The 17,904-nt window shown below is 26.2% G+C and overlaps 3 protein-coding genes and 1 long non-coding RNA gene across 6 annotated transcripts; 2 read left to right on the top strand and 2 right to left on the bottom strand.

Annotated features, from left to right (window-relative positions):
• The first annotated feature begins 95 nt into the window (after positions 1-95).
• LOC117214685 (partitioning defective protein 6) lies at positions 96-4,610 on the top strand. Its single transcript, XM_033460904.1, has 6 exons — positions 96-192; positions 1,156-1,392; positions 1,542-1,770; positions 1,897-2,024; positions 2,108-2,386; positions 2,491-4,610. The coding sequence occupies exons 2-6, from the start codon at positions 1,333-1,335 to the stop codon at positions 2,800-2,802; spliced, it is 1,008 nt and encodes a 335-aa protein (XP_033316795.1). The 5' UTR covers positions 96-192; positions 1,156-1,332; the 3' UTR covers positions 2,803-4,610.
• A 537-nt stretch (positions 4,611-5,147) lies between these two features.
• On the bottom strand, positions 5,148-6,594 carry LOC117214686. Its single transcript, XR_004488924.1, has 2 exons — positions 6,468-6,594; positions 5,148-6,191 (listed from the first exon to the last, which is right to left on the bottom strand). It is a non-coding gene; the product is annotated as an uncharacterized LOC117214686 (long non-coding RNA).
• A 764-nt stretch (positions 6,595-7,358) lies between these two features.
• Positions 7,359-9,376, bottom strand: LOC117214684 (solute carrier family 35 member G1). 3 transcript variants are annotated; one of them, XM_033460901.1, is made up of 2 exons: positions 9,076-9,376; positions 7,359-8,729 (listed from the first exon to the last, which is right to left on the bottom strand). In XM_033460901.1, exon 2 carries the CDS (start codon positions 8,725-8,727, stop codon positions 7,681-7,683), a length of 1,047 nt encoding a protein of 348 aa, XP_033316792.1. In that variant the 5' UTR covers positions 8,728-8,729; positions 9,076-9,376; the 3' UTR covers positions 7,359-7,680. The 3 variants fall into 3 exon arrangements, with proteins under 3 accessions (XP_033316792.1, XP_033316793.1, XP_033316794.1); XM_033460902.1 differs by having other exon boundaries at positions 9,156-9,346; XM_033460903.1 differs by lacking the exon at positions 9,076-9,376 and adding an exon at positions 8,948-8,968.
• A 1,741-nt stretch (positions 9,377-11,117) lies between these two features.
• On the top strand, positions 11,118-16,707 carry LOC117214708 (terminal nucleotidyltransferase 4B-like). The gene is made up of 8 exons (XM_033460977.1): positions 11,118-11,661; positions 12,835-13,005; positions 13,327-13,684; positions 13,898-14,044; positions 14,240-14,433; positions 14,515-14,668; positions 14,762-14,897; positions 15,043-16,707. The coding sequence occupies exons 1-8, from the start codon at positions 11,303-11,305 to the stop codon at positions 15,240-15,242; spliced, it is 1,719 nt and encodes a 572-aa protein (XP_033316868.1). The 5' UTR covers positions 11,118-11,302; the 3' UTR covers positions 15,243-16,707.
• Positions 16,708-17,904: the final 1,197 nt, after the last annotated feature.

Raw genomic sequence — 17,904 nt, 5'->3', positions numbered from 1 at the left:
ACATATCATGATTCTGATATATATGTAGTATATTCAACATACAGGCGACTCGGATTCAGGTATAATTCGTGGTAAATACGTAGAGTTAAACAACATGGCAACGCCGTACTTGGAAACATCAGGGATCCGATTCTGGATATCTCAGTTTTGTATTGTTATACCGTGATTAACTTGTTATAAAAAATTATTTAAGTATGTACAATCATTTTAATAATTATATATAAATATATTTATAGTGAAGTAGAAGTAATATATAAAAATCATATTTTTTGTGGATATCTGTTTTGGTTTTTGGAAAAGTTTGATATGCGATGCTTGTATTTGAAATATTTACATCTACATTGTGTAAAGCAAGTTTAAATTGCTTCTGTACAAAATGTTTAAAAATAAGCAAGGAAACATATAAATTCGTAAAATTACATATAAAAGAAATAAGATTAGTTACATATATAATAATATTAACAAGGAGGAATTTCAAACCCGCACACCGCGATTTTAATATTTGTATAGAAGATAGTTTTGGAAAAATATTGAAGAGATTTGAAAATTGAGGGTAGAAGCTATACTTTTTTTAAATATCTTGGGGGATAGAGGATATACATAGAAAGAATTTTTTCTTTAAATCAATTATATAAAGAGCTAGAAAAAAGAGTTATTTGTTTAAACGTTGGCAATTTCTTTTTGCCAAATATTAATTTATCTTTACATAAAATCATATGCATAGTGAACAGATACATTAAAATAGAGGACATTCCAGGAACTTTTTGCTTTTTCATTAAACTTACTATCTCGATTTATTTTCTGAAATATGATTACATTTAATAAAAATGCTTACGTGGTCGATAAGACGTTAATATGCTGGTAAGATTTTTTTTTATCTTTGAATCTCGTTGGAGAAGTTTTCCCAACATTTATTTTTTTTCATATTAAATAACTTTTCTTTGAAAGTTCATAACTGAATTTTAAATATGTTTTGTCAACATTGTATTCACTGTATTATTATTTTAACAGTATTATCACTATTTTCATTGTTGCTATCTATATGACGAATAGTACTGTTTCATTCATTTCATTAATATTATCACTTACTATAATACAAATAAACGTTTCATAAAATCGCGGGAAACCATACTGATTAGGTTATGTTTACATTAGGACAGAACTCATTCACTGTTGCCAGATTTATGGTTAGCACGGATTGTACCTGAAGTCGGTTGTAGCCAAGTTGCGTTCTACCAGGTTCTACCAAACAGGTGCTTTTGACGTCACGTCATCGCATTCGTGAGTTGTGGATTTGCTTCGAACATTCTAATTTATTTGAAATTAATTATCATGTCAAAAAGCAAACTTCATCATCAAGTTGACAGCAGTGTCGTCGCAGTAAAAAGTAAAGTAAGTAACCTCTTAATTTAGAGTCCCATCCTTTAAACTATACTATTATTAAACAGAAAAAAAGTATCATGTAGTAACATTCAAGTGTCCTTTCTTTTTTATTATGCTATTGAACACTTTTCTACACAGAAAATTAAAATTTTTTTTAGTTTGATGCAGATATCATAAGATTTTCAGTCAACCGTAATGAAGCAATTAATTATGAAGATTTTAAAAAGTTATTGGCTGAGCGACATGATATTGGTCCTGACTTAACTTTCCTCATATGGTACACAGATCCTACCGATGGTGATTTATTACCCATTAACAATGACAACAATTTGGCAAGGGCATTACTGGCTGCAAAACCTCTACTTAGAATTTTTATTCAAAGAAAGGGTCAAGTAATTTTTATGACAAATAATTATCAAAGATAAATTCAATATAAGATTTAAGTGCAATAATATTTATTCCAAAGTATATAGTAAATAGATTGATAGAACAAAAAACTATTTTATGTAATAGGGGATGGATTAGAAGACATAAATGGATATGGGACAATAAAACCAAAAAATTTAATATCGAGTATTCTTGGTGGCACACCTGGAAAACCAAAGTCATTAGCTATATCTAATCCTCACGATTTTAGACAAGTATGTCTTAATTATATGAATACAAATTATTTCGTGTATCATTCAAGATATATGTTAAGTACAAATTTTATGAACAATAACAGGTATCAGCAATAATTGATGTAGACATATTACCAGAAACTTGTCGTCGTGTACGATTATTGAAACACGGTTCTGACAAACCATTAGGATTTTATATTAAAGATGGAGAAAGTTTTCGAATATTGCCGCCATCTGCAGGAGGTGGGATTGAAAAAGTACCAGGTGTATTTATTAGTAGATTAGTACCAGGTGGCTTGGCTGAAAGTACAGGTCTTTTAGCAGTAAATGATGAAGTGCTTGAAGTGAATGGTATAGAAGTTGCTGGAAAAACTTTAGATCAAGTATGTAAAATTGTTATATATTATTTATATATTTTTATTTCCATGTAATTCTTATACCTTCTTTCCTACTTCTATTTTCTCATATTTTTTCATATTTTAAACAGGTCACAGATATGATGATCGCCAATTCTTCGAATCTCATAATCACAGTAAAGCCAGCAAATCAGCGAGCAGCATTAGCTGCACCAAGACGTGGATCATTTTCACGTAATAGTCAATTGTCTTCTGGAAGTCATCAGTCGACACAAAGTGCTGCAACTGGTAGTGATGAAGATGCAGATGAAATTGTAGACTTAACTGGCGTAACATTACAGGATGATGCAACAACTTCAACTTCACAACATCATCATTATCACCATCATCACCATCATCATCAAAATCACTATAATCACGATCAAGGTGTTTTACATTTATAAATAAATGCACTACATAATTCTATTTATATTATGCCATGCTCAATTGAATATTGGTTCAAATATTCGTTCATCCAAAAAAGTATTTATAAATAAGCATAAAATATAACATGACAATAAGAAAATGATGTGCTAAAGGAAATGAAGCATTATGAAATCATGGTAGCTACTGTTTACATAATTTAATGATAATTTAGTTGAATTAGGCACCAAAATGAATATTAGATTCACACGAAATGAACATTTTCATAGAAGATTGTGCCTTTTAATATGATACATACATTTTCCATTAAAATCATTCTGTAATATTATCACTTATTCTTACTAGATCAATATTGTTTCTAAAATTCAGTTCTATAACTAAAATCATTAAAATTAAAAATATTTTTCATATATAAAAGAGAGTATTAATACAAAAGTGAAACATAAGCAAAGAACATATCTCTCCTTTTATGAATCAAAATTAAATTGTTTAATTTTGTACTTATTTAATAATGTGCATTTCTTACTTTAATACTTTTTGTAGCTATATACAAATATTATATACAGAAGGTATTAAAGTGACAAATTGATCCATGTAAAACAAAAAATTATAATTAATGAAAAAGCATAATATATAATTATAATCGGAATATAATAACAAAAAATTTTCGCATGATACTTTTAGTTGCAATAGAAACAAAAAGTATTATATAAGAAAATTTTCTTTTAGTATTTACATTACTTGAATACAATGTGTATACATATATTTTTTATCAATCTGTTGAAAAGACATGTATGGAGTATATTATATGATGATATGATAGTATGATATATAAGAGCATTATTGGAAAACAGCAATATTTTTGAAGTATTAAAATAATATTTATAGTTCTTAATATAGGAAACGCATGAAGTGTACTTAAGTTTTACTTTTAATTTACTTAAATTTCTACTTAATGGCATAAACCGTGAATAGAGATTTAAAACTGTAATGTATAAAACTATCTTTTCAGAATTATATTTTATCATTCAATTGGATAATTAGCAAAGAAATCTGTTGTTAATTAACACATTGTTCGTCATTTCATAAAATATCAATTTTTCAATTGATTTTAATCATTTTAATATGTATATAATGCAAATAATTAGATTTAATAACTTAATTTATCATTCTAAGTAGAAGCCTTTATTCAATGATAAAAGAAAGTGTATATATGAATAACATAAGAGGATGAAATACTAATATAAGCGTCTTATTTTAAATTGGATGTACGGACTCAAAAAAAACTGAGTGGCCTTATACTTAGATCATTCCAATGTTTTTTATAAAAATGCAAAACTGGGATTATTCCTACTCTGATGCATTCGGAAACATATTTACTCATATATGTATTCTGTTCATTTTACTGTAAGTTTAGAGTGTTGAAGTTTTCGAATTTTAATTCCAGTTTTATAAATGTTATTTGTTATCTAATTGAACACTAGATATTAAAATATACTTTACAAATTTTAGATGTAAGAACATATAAGATTATGAAACATATTTATATACATGTAAAATATTTTCTTTATATATTTGTGCCTTCATTGTTTTATCCATGAATATAAAAATTGGATTGTGATGAATTGTATCACATTCCATTTACATAGAACTTTTGTAGTGCAAGAAATATATACAGTGTTTCACTAATTATGTTGTACGATTCTAAATTGATCAACGATTCTAAATTAGATTGACAAAAATACATGCATGCATGGATAAAAGCAGAAAAATCTTGCCGTAATACAATTATAAATTAACTCATAGAAATAAATTAATCATTAAAATATTTTCGTTCCCAAATTAGAGAAACTATTTTTATATAATAATATCATTTTTAATTTTGCTAATTCGGTTTCATATCAATTGCTAACAATGCAAATGGAAAAAGAAATTATATGTACAGTATATCTTGTAGTAAATTTTGTTCATAAAAGCAAATACTTTTTGTAGAAGAAAGCGGATATGTACCCGAAGGATAACTTAGATAATTGTGTAACAAACAGTATAAAGAATGTATATATAAACATTCACGTATATGCTATATACACGTTATGTACATATAGGGTGAATTAGTAAGAATGACTATCTGGAACATCTCATTACCTACTGACTTCATCAAAAAATGTTCAAAATAAAATTTATTCCAGGGTTTGATCAGGTGAATATAAGTAGTTTGATTTTTTAATACCTTGTATTTTTTTAAATATTAAGATGATATCGAGAATATTTGTTATAACATTAGTTGACCCAGCTTGATGCTCTCTACAAATTTGTCAAATTTAATATATAGAAGACAAGGAAAGACATATTTTAAAGTCAAATATAACACAAAATAATGACATTTACTCATGAACGTATAATATCAATCACTTTAATTTTCAAACTGATTTTATTTACATGTTAATGTCAGGTATAGAATAAACCGGGCCTGTCCAAGCGGTCCTGATTAAATTTCTATATCATAATGTGAATATACGCGAAAATTGTAGCATTCTGATGATTCCGAATATTGCTCAGTAGCAATAGTAACAGCAGTCCTTCCAGTGAACAAGATATCTTCAAGACAGCGTTGATTACATTCTAATTTTCTTAGCATTCAGTGACAAAATTTTCGTCAAGCGGCATAATCCATCCTACGAGGTCCTTACACACAGTGAACCTTGTAAGGACGTAATCCTTTTCCATGTATTATTCTTCTTACTGCTTTGCGTGAAATCCCTACTCGACGAAGTATTCTTCGTAAATACATCAATGAATACATACGGACACAAACGATATCTTGTTCTTTCTTACGCTAATAGACATAGCATGGGATCGTCGAATGAGGAATTAATTAATTAGTGTAACAGTCGTGGATCGTTGATCTCTTTAGAAATCGCGACGATCCGGAATTTCTCTTCAGCGCTACGATTTTCCATTAGTTCTTGCTGATTGTTCATATATATCACGGATCAAAGAATAATTTTTACTGACCTCATCAATACCACGCTTTCTAAACTTTATTGCTTATTATTATATCCATTATATTCTATTCTATCATATTATATTGTTATTAGGAAATACGACGAATATTAAGTTCATTATCTCTTCTGACATGTCAGTATTTACATATTTATCACATTACTATTTTCTATTATAGTGTATATTATTACATTTATACATTTCTTGTTTTAAATATTTAAACTTATCTAATATTCTATGATTTACGACGAATGGCGTCGATGTAGAACACGGTAGTGATCCTGATGTAGGTAAAATCAGGTAGCCAACGCTTTATATATGAATATATGAATAATAGACGTCAGGTGTATTTAATTGACACACACCTTGAAATTATCCAATATTATACATATACGTATATAGACATCTACAAGAAGCTAATGTTAGCTTATGTATTATAATAAGCACGATATCTGTATGACAATTATTAATTTAAAAAATCTTACACTAACATAAGTTTCGCGTCATATACAATTTTTAATATACACTACTATTCTTCTATACTCGATATTTCTTTATATATAAAATATTATAATTTTGTTCAACTATATTGTGTATAGTAGCAAAAACATATTCTAATTTGCAATGTATATATTATAACTAATATATTACACTGAATAATCTCAGTATTAACTCAATTTACGTTAAATATCATAAATAACCTCACACGTAAAACAGAATGTTTTAATTGTATCACTTTTTTAAGAACAAATTAATCTTTTTTATGATTTATATGCTTTGCTATATATAAGATTTTTAATTTTTTTTTTTTAATTTAAAAACTGAAATTATATGTTTCCAAAAATGTTTCTAGTAGTAAAATAAATTAATGTAAACATTCTAATACAAACTTTATTGTATCATAATTTATATCATACACAACAATATTTTAGAAGTACAAGTTTACATAACTTTGTATTTATGTACTATAAATTAGAATTTATTTAAATATTTCACTATTTATTCGTTGTTGAATAAACGTTCCTTACAAAATTTTTTTGAAATAATATTAAGATAATATACTCTAGTCTATGATCAAAAACAATGTACATGAAATAATAAAATACCTATTTCTGGATATTACTATTCAAATATGTATGTTGAAACTTTCTTATATTTTACATGCACATAAAATAATGCAATGTAAAAATATAAATTACATTGTAAAGTCATAAACAATGTAATTTATAACTTTGTAGAGATTGAAATTTTTGTATTAAATAACATTCATTATTTTATTAATCCATATTGGTATAGAAATGTTAAATAACATATATTTTGTTTTAATAAACTTATATTTCTTAACATTTGTGCAATATCTAATTTTAATTCAACTATAATATTTATATTTGCATAAAAATTGATTATTTTAAAAGTATAGTACAATATAAGAGAGTGCTTTGTTATCTTGTGCATACTGTAGAATACAAACATCATTATAGTATATCACATGAAATGAAGACTTACACGTAACAAATGTACATTAAAATATGTCTGAAGAGTTCCTTTCATAATACTGAGTTTTAGACTAGAATTTGTAATGACAATCATTAATTTATTAGGAAAATATAACATTTTGTAACAAAACAGTATTAATAATACAGTACGATCTCACTGTGAAACATAGTAATATAGCTATAACATAGGATATCCTTTTAAATTTGAAGCAATTTAATTTTGTAAAATTTAAAAAATTTATATACATATTATATATAAATCTCACTTTATTTTTAAAAATTCATTCATGCAAGCCAAAATTACTTCTACTTATAAACAATCTCTTTCTATTAAAATTAATATTACGAAAACAAAAAATGCAATAAGAAATCATATTTCTTTCATTTATAGTTCATAATTCACATCACCAAAATACCTAAGGATTTTTTAACATTAGATGTTTCTGGTAATGAAAGCGCCCATTTTCTTAGTCCTGTTAATAAAACTGAACTTGTAACTACAATTGCTCCTCCTACTGAATAAGGATTTGGTATTTCATTGAAAAATAAAACTTGCCAGAAAAAGGCAAAAACTATGTCTGCTGATCTTGCTATTGCAACTGGTCCTGCTTGTTCCATTTGTAAAGCTAATGTTAACAGTATTTGACCCCCAAAACTGAAGAGAGCAAGTGCAACAACTAAAAGTCTGTCAGTCCCACACCGAGGTAAGCACAATGCACCTATAGCCCAAGATATAACTATTGTCTGAATCAAGGCAAATGATCCAAAATTTGTCATAATTACTGAGAAATGGAGGCCCTTTAAAGCTCGTAGCAAAACATATGCATTTGCACCAAAGAGAGTTGCTGAAAAAGCTGCTACAGCTCCCCATAAATCTGCATGTTGTGTTTTTATATGGCCATCTGAAAGTGACTCGATGGTATGTCCAAAAATTAGTGGTGGACGTGTTATTAAGATTACACCAATCAGTGTTAAACAGACTGTTATAACATTAAATAATCCACAAGGCTCTTTTAGGAATATTCTGGCAAATATGGCTACAAATACAGGAACAGAAAATACTACAACAGATGCATCAGCTAATGGCATATGCCGAAATGCATAGAAACTTAACATGAGGCCAGTGGTCCCCACAAAACTTCTTAGTATTAGCATTAATCTACGTCCTTTTGGAAATGGATGTTCACCCTTATATATTACAATTGGTATTGCTGGTAATAATACACCCACGAACCGAAATGCTGCCAATTCCATTGGATTTACTTCCACTAAGCCCTTCACAATGACACTGCATAATGAAAAAAATAATGATGATAATGTTGCCAATATTAAACCAAGATAAGGGCATGATTTACACATTAGAATTGAAAATCGTTTTTGTTGTGTTGTTGTGTTACTTTCAATATCACCATCAAGTAAATGATGCAGTTCAACATGTTCTGACATGTCTGAAAGAAAAAATAAAACTCAAGTACTTTTCAAAGACATAAATACTAGACAAAGATTTCATAATTTAAATAAAATAGGTACATGACTATATAGATGGAACAATTACAAAAACATTATATTACTAAGGTGTAGTTTGTCATTAAGCATTAAAATGTATAATATCTAATAAACATTTTAATTAATAACTAAATAAAAATTAAAACGAATGGTAGATGTCCTTTGATAACAGATTTAAAAACGTGAGTTTGGACATTAAGGAATAATTCATTTTTTAAATATTATTTGTAATGTCATTTTAATAACCTATCATAAATTGATGTTATGTTATTAAATGTTATAACTCACCTGCAATAGATACAATAAATGATTAATCACAGTATATAGTTATATTAGTAAAATTATGTAATAAATAATTAGAGTAATACATTTATAAATTATTTGGAAGACTAAATTATTTTAAAAACTTTAATAATACATCTTTCTTCATTGCCATTGACAATGTCCCTCACATTTTTCTTTTATTTCTATTTTAATTAAAATATCACGTTGTTACTCGCATGAAGTAAGCAACTCATCACAACATTCAGAACGCAAGAAAGGCGTTTAATTTAGATCACGATCATGACCGTGAGTTAGAATTCAAATTATACATTGCATTTGAAATATCGGTTTTTAAGTGTTTTAGTTTTAAAAAACATATTTTTATATAGATACTATTAATTTCCAACGCGTAACACAGTTCACTAATAGGATTACTAGATTATGAATAAACAGCGGACAATAATTAAGAAATATTAGTATTCTTATAAATTTTATTTTTATTCCCACTTTCATTTTTACTATATTCAAATGTTATGATTTGTCAATATATTCAAATTACAAATTTAAATGTGTCAATATCAAAGGGTTTATCAAAGTAAAAGTACATTCGCGATAATAATAAAGTGAAAACTTTTATATTAAATATCGTTTTAAATATTATAATACATGAAATTATATAAGCATAAAAACATACCTTAAGAATATAATAATGTAAAAAATCTGTTCATAATAACGGGTGGATATTGTTAACTTGTGAAGTTTTTTAAGCTAAGTAAAAGAAAAAAGTTATACCGAGTTAAGAAGAGAAACGTCGAATAATATTAATAAATTTAATGAAAATGATTCAATAAAGGTAAAGATATCTAAATTAAAATACGAATTACTTCCGTTCAAATGTCGCGGCGAACTAAAGATGGGTGGAGTCGGTCTCGTACAGGATTCGCGTTTAATTAATTTTTTACCTGCATTTACTTCCATTAGATATCTTGTAGGGATGCAGCAGGATACAGCTTCTACGTTATTGTCTTTTGATAAATGATAGTATTCTCGTTTTTTATATCACTCCGTTTTCATTTTTTATATTAAAATTATTTTTATTTTAAATTGATATATTTATATCTTTTTCACATGTTTTCTTATACTAAACACTTGTTTTATTATTAATCATTATTATTAAATAATTTTCGTTCCAAATAAAAATGTAATAATCTAATATCATATTATAAATATAAAAAATATATCTACAAAAGTATTGTTATATACAATATATAATATAATGCTTAAATTATTTAGTTTTTGAGGTTTCAATGCCAGATATACAGTGCTTTTTAATTCAATTATAACTAAAATATTTAATTTTGTGAAAATAGATAATATCTGTTGGGAATATATTTATTTTAATTAAACTACTGTACATACAATACATACAATACATACGTATACACAGACATATGCTGGATCATATTTTGGACTAGTTTTAATATGTTCTTTTACGTAATATATATATGAAATTCATACAGATTGCAGAATATGTAATTCAATTAGTTTATTAAAAGATTTCTAGTTCTATGGTTACTAACTACGTATTATCTTCCTTGATATTATACATGTTGGATATGATATCCTTCCTTATAATTTAAAATGCTGGAATAATCTAGCATTTTCAAATACAATTTAGAAATGTTTCATATTTTTTTAAATTTTAGAATCTAGTAATTTCCACCTATATACATTTTCCAAATTTGAAACAAGTAAAAAGCCAAAAGTCGTTTTAGTATTGGTTACTGTTATCAATTCTACAAATTTTTAAATATTTCCAATATGTAAATTAATATGTTATACGTCTAATTGACATAAAATAATATTCTTTTCTTTCTGTGAAACATTATTTGTTCTCTTCTTCGAATACTAATGTTTGAAATTGTTTGAATAACATATACAATTGTACTGTACAATTGTACGATAAATAATTTTTAACCATATTTCCAGAAATATATTTTCAGATGTGTAGGTGATAATGCCATCTGCAGGAACAAATTGCTTGAGTTGTCTTTATTATTCTATGTTCGCACAATGGTGTACGAAGTTCCTTCTAAAATACTGTTGTTCATTGGTCGTATGTATGAATTTCATAGTGTTCGCAGGTTACAATAAATCAGACAATTTTTCAATTAAAGTTGAATTAAGATTGGAATTGTAGTGTAGTGTGCAAGGACCATTAATCGTAAGATACAGAATCGAGAACTATTTAATGGATCCGACTATCGGTTGGTATCAACCGGAGCAGTTCGGCCCTGCTAAGGATTTGTGGTTACACATTTGGGAAGCTGAGAAAGGCCTGGATATTTTAACGTTGAAAAACGACTCGTCTTCGAATGTAATGGGAATGAAGCTTCAACAAGACTTCATGTCCTTGGATTCTCTTAATTCTCGTACAGGGGACCGCATGCAACATAATACTTGCAGCAACTATTATAATCCATCTCGTAGGAAAGGTGATAATCGTGCTAGTACCTACGGCATGAACTACAATTACGATGCCTTAGTTGGCGAATACGGCGGTTGTCCATGGCGGGTACCTAATAAACATTATTCGAAGGGTGTTATTGGGTAAGTTTTGTTATCGAGTTTTCATCTATATATATACTGTTTGTCTTATGAAAGTTAAATTATTTGCCTTTTTGTAGTTTGTCCATATGGGTGTGATTAAGGTTATGTATGTTCACGCTCGTTTACAAATAGGGTATAGCAAGGTCCCTTTATAATTAGATATGCTACAAATGCAAATCTACTTTTTTTTAAATAATGAATACAACTTATTTGATTGAATAACATTTTTCAATTATTCCATGTTTTTAAAAATACAAAATTTTCCAATGCATTTTTAGTTTTTACTAAATCTATAATGATTTTGTAAACACACGTGGATGTTTATATAATACGATTATTTATGTTTGTAGTCACAACAATCAAATTTTTTCCAAATTAGAAAATATTAGAAATAAATTTAAATAAATAATAAAATAGTATTAAAAATTTTGTCTATTGAATTTTTTAATTTCTCTATTTAATGTACAGTAAAACATGTTTATCTATAAAAAGGTGTATTCTATTTTTTGTAATAATATTTTTTTTTATAAACACAACGCCTGTTATTTATTCAGCAAATAACATATAAACTATTATTTTATATATTTAAGTATTAAATGAAATTTTTTAAATATTTATTGTTTAATTTTTTGTATTATTATATCTTAATTCATTTTATATTCTGTTATTTATACATCTCTGTACAAAATTTAAAATTGTATTAAGAATATTTTTAAAATATAGGAAGATATGTAGAAAAACTTATTTATTTTAATACTTTGTATTAAATACTATACTGTATGAAATACTAAGTATTAAAAATTTTCCATTTAAATTCAAAATATATTTGTATAATTATTAAATATAAGAATATATAAATGTACTATTTATTTGTTCTAAGATATGAAAAAATAAGTTTATTATCTGTTACATATTTTGGTGATTTTCGAATTAAAAAATTTATATTATATATTAAACATATTTTTTCATATTCTATGCTATATAAAATATGCACTTGTAAATGAAAATTTATATAACAGAAAAGCTGTAATAAAAGTACGTATATTTCTTTATGTTTCTTAATTTTTAATATTAAATAAAAAATAAATAATTACTATAACATTTCTTTTTATCTCTTAAAATTAATCTCTTACAATAAAAAATTATCATAACAGATTATATTTTTATATTTAGATTACATGAAGAAATTGAAGATTTTTTTGCTTATATGTGTCCCTCTAATGAAGAACATAGTTTACGAATGCGTGTTGTCAAAAGGATAGAACAAGTAATATATGATCTCTGGCAAGATTCTAAGGTTGAAGTATTTGGCAGCTTTCGCACTGGTTTATATTTACCTACAAGGTACGTATCATTGTACATATTTAAAATGGAATGTATTTAGTAATGTATTCACATGTAAAATATATAGATATCTTTTAAATAAATTAGTATTTTATATATATATATACATTAGTGTTTTATATACATATATATAAATGTATATATATAAATCCATAATTATGTCAAATAATACTAAATAACATAAACTTACTTTAATAAGTCTTATACATTGATTAATACTTTGTATATATTATTGATGACATTATGTGTAATACAAACATATACATTATTAATTATCATACTAAAATTCTTTAAATGGATAAGATTTATACTTATTTTTAGTGATATAGATTTAGTAGTAATAGGAATGTGGACAAATCTTCCATTACGTACTTTGGAACGTGCTTTATTGGATCAAAATATAGCTGAACCATCTTCTATTAAAGTTTTGGATAAAGCTAGTGTCCCAATTGTAAAGTTGACTGATAAAGAAACTGAGATTAAAGTAGATATCAGTTTTAATATGAATAATGGCGTTAAATCTGCAGAATTGATAAATTCTTTTAAAAAGAGGTTTCCAGTACTGGAAAAATTAGTAATGGTATTAAAACAATTCTTGTTACAAAGAGACCTGAATGAAGTGTTTACTGGTGGAATTTCCTCGTATAGTTTAATACTTATGACTATCAGTTTTTTACAGGTAAAATGTTAATATTTTTGTTTCAAATGTAGAAATAAGAATTAATTGCTGCACAAATTTTTTAATCATATGCAAAATAAATAATGTAATAATATTAAAAAGTTATGCTTTATAAGACTCATATATTAGTATTTTGGGTTATAAAAACGAATTTATGTTTTTTGAAATAGACAATTAATCTTTTCCTACCATGTGGATGAAATTTTATTTCAGTTACATCCCAGACAAAATGCTTATTGCTCAAGTGCTAATCTTGGGGTGCTGTTAATAGAATTTTTGGAATTATATGGTAGGAAATTTAATTATGTTAAAACAGGAATTCGTGTAAAAGATGGTGGTACTTACATATCGAAAGAAGAGGTAAAATATATCTATATGATAGTTCCTTATATAAAAATTGCACATCTGATAAAATGGTATATAAAACAAGTATTATATTTATTTTTAAAGAATAATATCTTTTATATGAAGTATTGAATGTTTTTATTTATTATATACATGTATGTATTTGTTCAGTACATTACAAGTAAATCTCATGTCTCATATTAATTTTAGGTTCAAAGAGATATGATAGATGGCCATCGACCTTCTTTATTATGCATAGAAGATCCACTTACACCAGGGAATGATATTGGTCGTAGTAGTTATGGTGCTCTGTATGTAAAAGACGCATTTGATTGGGCTTATTATGTCCTCTCACAAGCAGTTAGTCCTTTAAATATTTTAGTTAATGATGCAAATAAAATAAGGTAAGATTATTTACAATATTTATGTCTTTTTTTATATTTTATGATTCAATCAATTATTTTCTAAAAATATATTTTATGCAGTATACTAGGAAGAATAATTCGCGTGACAGATGAAGTAATAGAATATCGCAAATGGATTAAAGAAACATTCCCACTACCTTTGAGTGAGGTAGATTCATTATCAAGTTCTACTGCATCTGATGCTTCAACACTATCTGCACCCGCTAGTGATACGGTACAAAATTCTAACTTGTTAAGATAGAACAAAATAATTGTTATAAATTAATCATACTTTCAATTTCCTTTAATACATCTTCAATTTCATCAGGATTCCGAGTGTAGTCGTGGAAATTCTCCTAATGCTAGTGGAAAAGGAGAAGATAGAAATAAAGGAAGACATGTATATAATAATCAACATACTCATCATTCACAATGGAAAAAGCCATTCAAAGGAACTGCTCATGGTATGTAATCATAATAAATTCTTAAATATTTATATATTTCATAATCTACAGTTATCATAACATTTTTGGATGTTTTTGATTACTTGTTTGAATGAACTTTATATGTTTCAAACTTATGTACTTCAAAAGTATGTATTTGCTACAGGTAATCACCATCATAGTTCCAGAGGAAACTATCATCATCGTGGAATAAATAATAATATAAGTGGACAAAGTAAAGCAAAACACTCTCTTCACAGTAATGGAAATAATAATAATAGCCATAGTCCAAGTTCAAGATCACAAACCGTTAAGCGAAAAAAACAGTGCATTACACCTCGTGGTACTGGAGATTGTGTACGGTGATGAAACGTGTAAAATAATGTTGAACTTTGTTTCACACTTAAGTAGAGAGCTCAATATCATAATTGTGTGGTGAAAAGACATTGATTAACTTTCATCACGCAACTAAATTATCCTTTCCACTTTAGAGGGGCTCTGTGTCTAGAATTATAGAGTTGATATACTCTATATTACATTTTTCTTATATGGACAAGCAAGTGGCCCTGGTATAGTTAAGTTCTTCATTTCACCAGAACAATTTTTTATTCTGTACGAAAATTTACATACCAAAGACGTACAGAATTGTAATATAGATTGGTCTAGTTTTACTTTTATTTTGCATTACTGCACATATTACAAACAACATTAAAAAAGACGTGTAATATTTTATTAATTATTGTTTACGAAGTTACAACCTTATTGCAATCTTTGAATAGCAATTGTGTCCATAATCACGGTAAACTGATTGTAATACATTTATATAATACGAACGATATATACAAAGATTATTTACAGTGCAGTTTTCTTAAAGATTTCATGAAGTTGTAAAACAAACTCTAATAATGATGATAAAGACTTAGTTTTCTATACGGAACTATATTCTTATAACAAAGGGATAACAGAAAAATTGGTGATATTGGAACTTACCTATTGTAAATATTGTAATATATATTATCGAACATAGAAAAATAAGTCTAAGAGTTACCTACTACATTTTTTTTATTTTGTACGTATCTAAAATAGTGTTTGTTATAATAATTTTATCATTTAAGATCATGGATTAGTCCATGTACATGTGAGAATTACGTATTTTTTTGCTATGATATGTAAGTCCAGTAATTGTGAAAATGTTTTGGTATATCTTTCGGATTTTAATAAAGTTATAAGTTCGTGTGCTGATAATCAACAAATTTTGAATAAAAAATATTTTTGAAAATATTAACTTATTAAAGAAAAAAATGATACACTTTAGATTTTTACACTGTGTTCTTTAAAGTCGTAATTGTGCATAATGCTTTACTTTTTATACAGAATTACTGATTTCATAACACTAGTTTGTAATTTTTAGTCTCTCCTGAACAATAATACATTATTTTTATATTATGAGAATAATAGTAAGCATATACATTATGGTCGAATATTACAAATTCAATGCACGAATCAGACATTGCATTTAAACATATTTTGTGTTACTCTTTAAAATCTGAGCAACGTTTCAAAAATTTTGTATGTGACAATATATGCAGAAGGCCTTTGTATTATTGAAAACTATTATTGAAATGTACTTGTGAAAATCATCTTATATCTAATTTATTATTGAAAATTACATTCCGTTCTTCAATACAAATCTTTGTTCCTTAAATTGAAAAAAGATAACTGCGTAAAAATAGCAATTTACTAATTAAGAATCTTTATCCAGATTGCATTTTGTGTTAATGCAAGTTGTAATGTGATTCAAACAGTGTCTCCCATTAAATTCGAGTGCAGAGATCAATAACTCTATTATTCACTTTCCTCCAAACTTCTACTTCTTGCGCAGTATTCTATAATATTATTTATCAAAACATTGTTCATGGATAACATTGTAAGCTGTGATTCAATTTTATAATTAGAATGTCAATTAACCGTAACAACATACATATGTGTGTGTATACATGTATGTATGGTGTATGTAAACCACAATGTGACCAGCAAAAAATGTGGATTTTACATTCTTAAAACTATGTAATTATTATTACTATTGTTATTGTTATTACCGCTGATTAGTCTGCAAGGATGATTACAAATTTTTCAATTAGAATCAAATTTTCGTAAGAATTTATTATTAATAATTTGTGATTTATGTTTATCTATTTTCAAAAATTATTTAAAAATGTAAAACACGACAAATTTAATAAACAGTAATAACAGGTTTTCTTGTATTATTATTATTATCTTTCTAATTTTAAATATTGTAGTCATAGATCTATTTCTAAAATTGCACAGTACAAAATAATAACAAGTAAATTATAAGCAAACTAACACATGTTTAGAATTGAGTTTGAGAGCTAAAATGATTTCTACTTTTAACATATAAAAATAAGATAGTGAGATGTAATAATAAGATAAAATAAAGCCTCCAAACACAAAGAAATAAATTAATTCTTAATTTATTTCTTTTTTGAACTATGCAACTTGTACTATAATTACATTATTCTTTATTATGTTTCTTATTTTTATACAAGAAGAATGTATAGGATGTTTTATTTGAAAAGTTTAAAGGTACGCGTCTACTCCAGAATAAAACTATCATAAGTTGTTCTCAAGAGTATTTCTCATTAACAAATCAGATAGTCCACTTTCGAGAAATATTCTCGAGAACAATTTGCGATAGTTTTACTCTCAAGTGGACACGTACCTTTAAATTGATATACATAAAATGTCATTAAAAAGATTTATATCTAATTATAGTATTTTTTATTACATTATTTATTTTTTTAAACTAAAATACATATTTTACAGTAGATATTTTTTCATGTAATTCAATGTTAACCACTTATCTCAAGTAATTCTAACAAATTTTAACTAAAAAGATCGAAAGTAATAGGAATAAAAAAATTATCCATATTATCATATTTGTATTATTAAATAAATGATAATGTTAAACCATAATGTGTTTATGCAATATAAAATATGTACAACTGCT

This window comes from Bombus bifarius, unplaced genomic scaffold (genome assembly GCF_011952205.1).
Source record: "Bombus bifarius isolate JDL3187 unplaced genomic scaffold, Bbif_JDL3187 scf7180000009243, whole genome shotgun sequence".
Lineage (NCBI taxonomy): Eukaryota > Metazoa > Arthropoda > Insecta > Hymenoptera > Apidae > Bombus > Bombus bifarius.
Note: the sequence above shows the minus strand (reverse complement) of the source record. Positions and strands in the feature narration are given on the sequence as shown.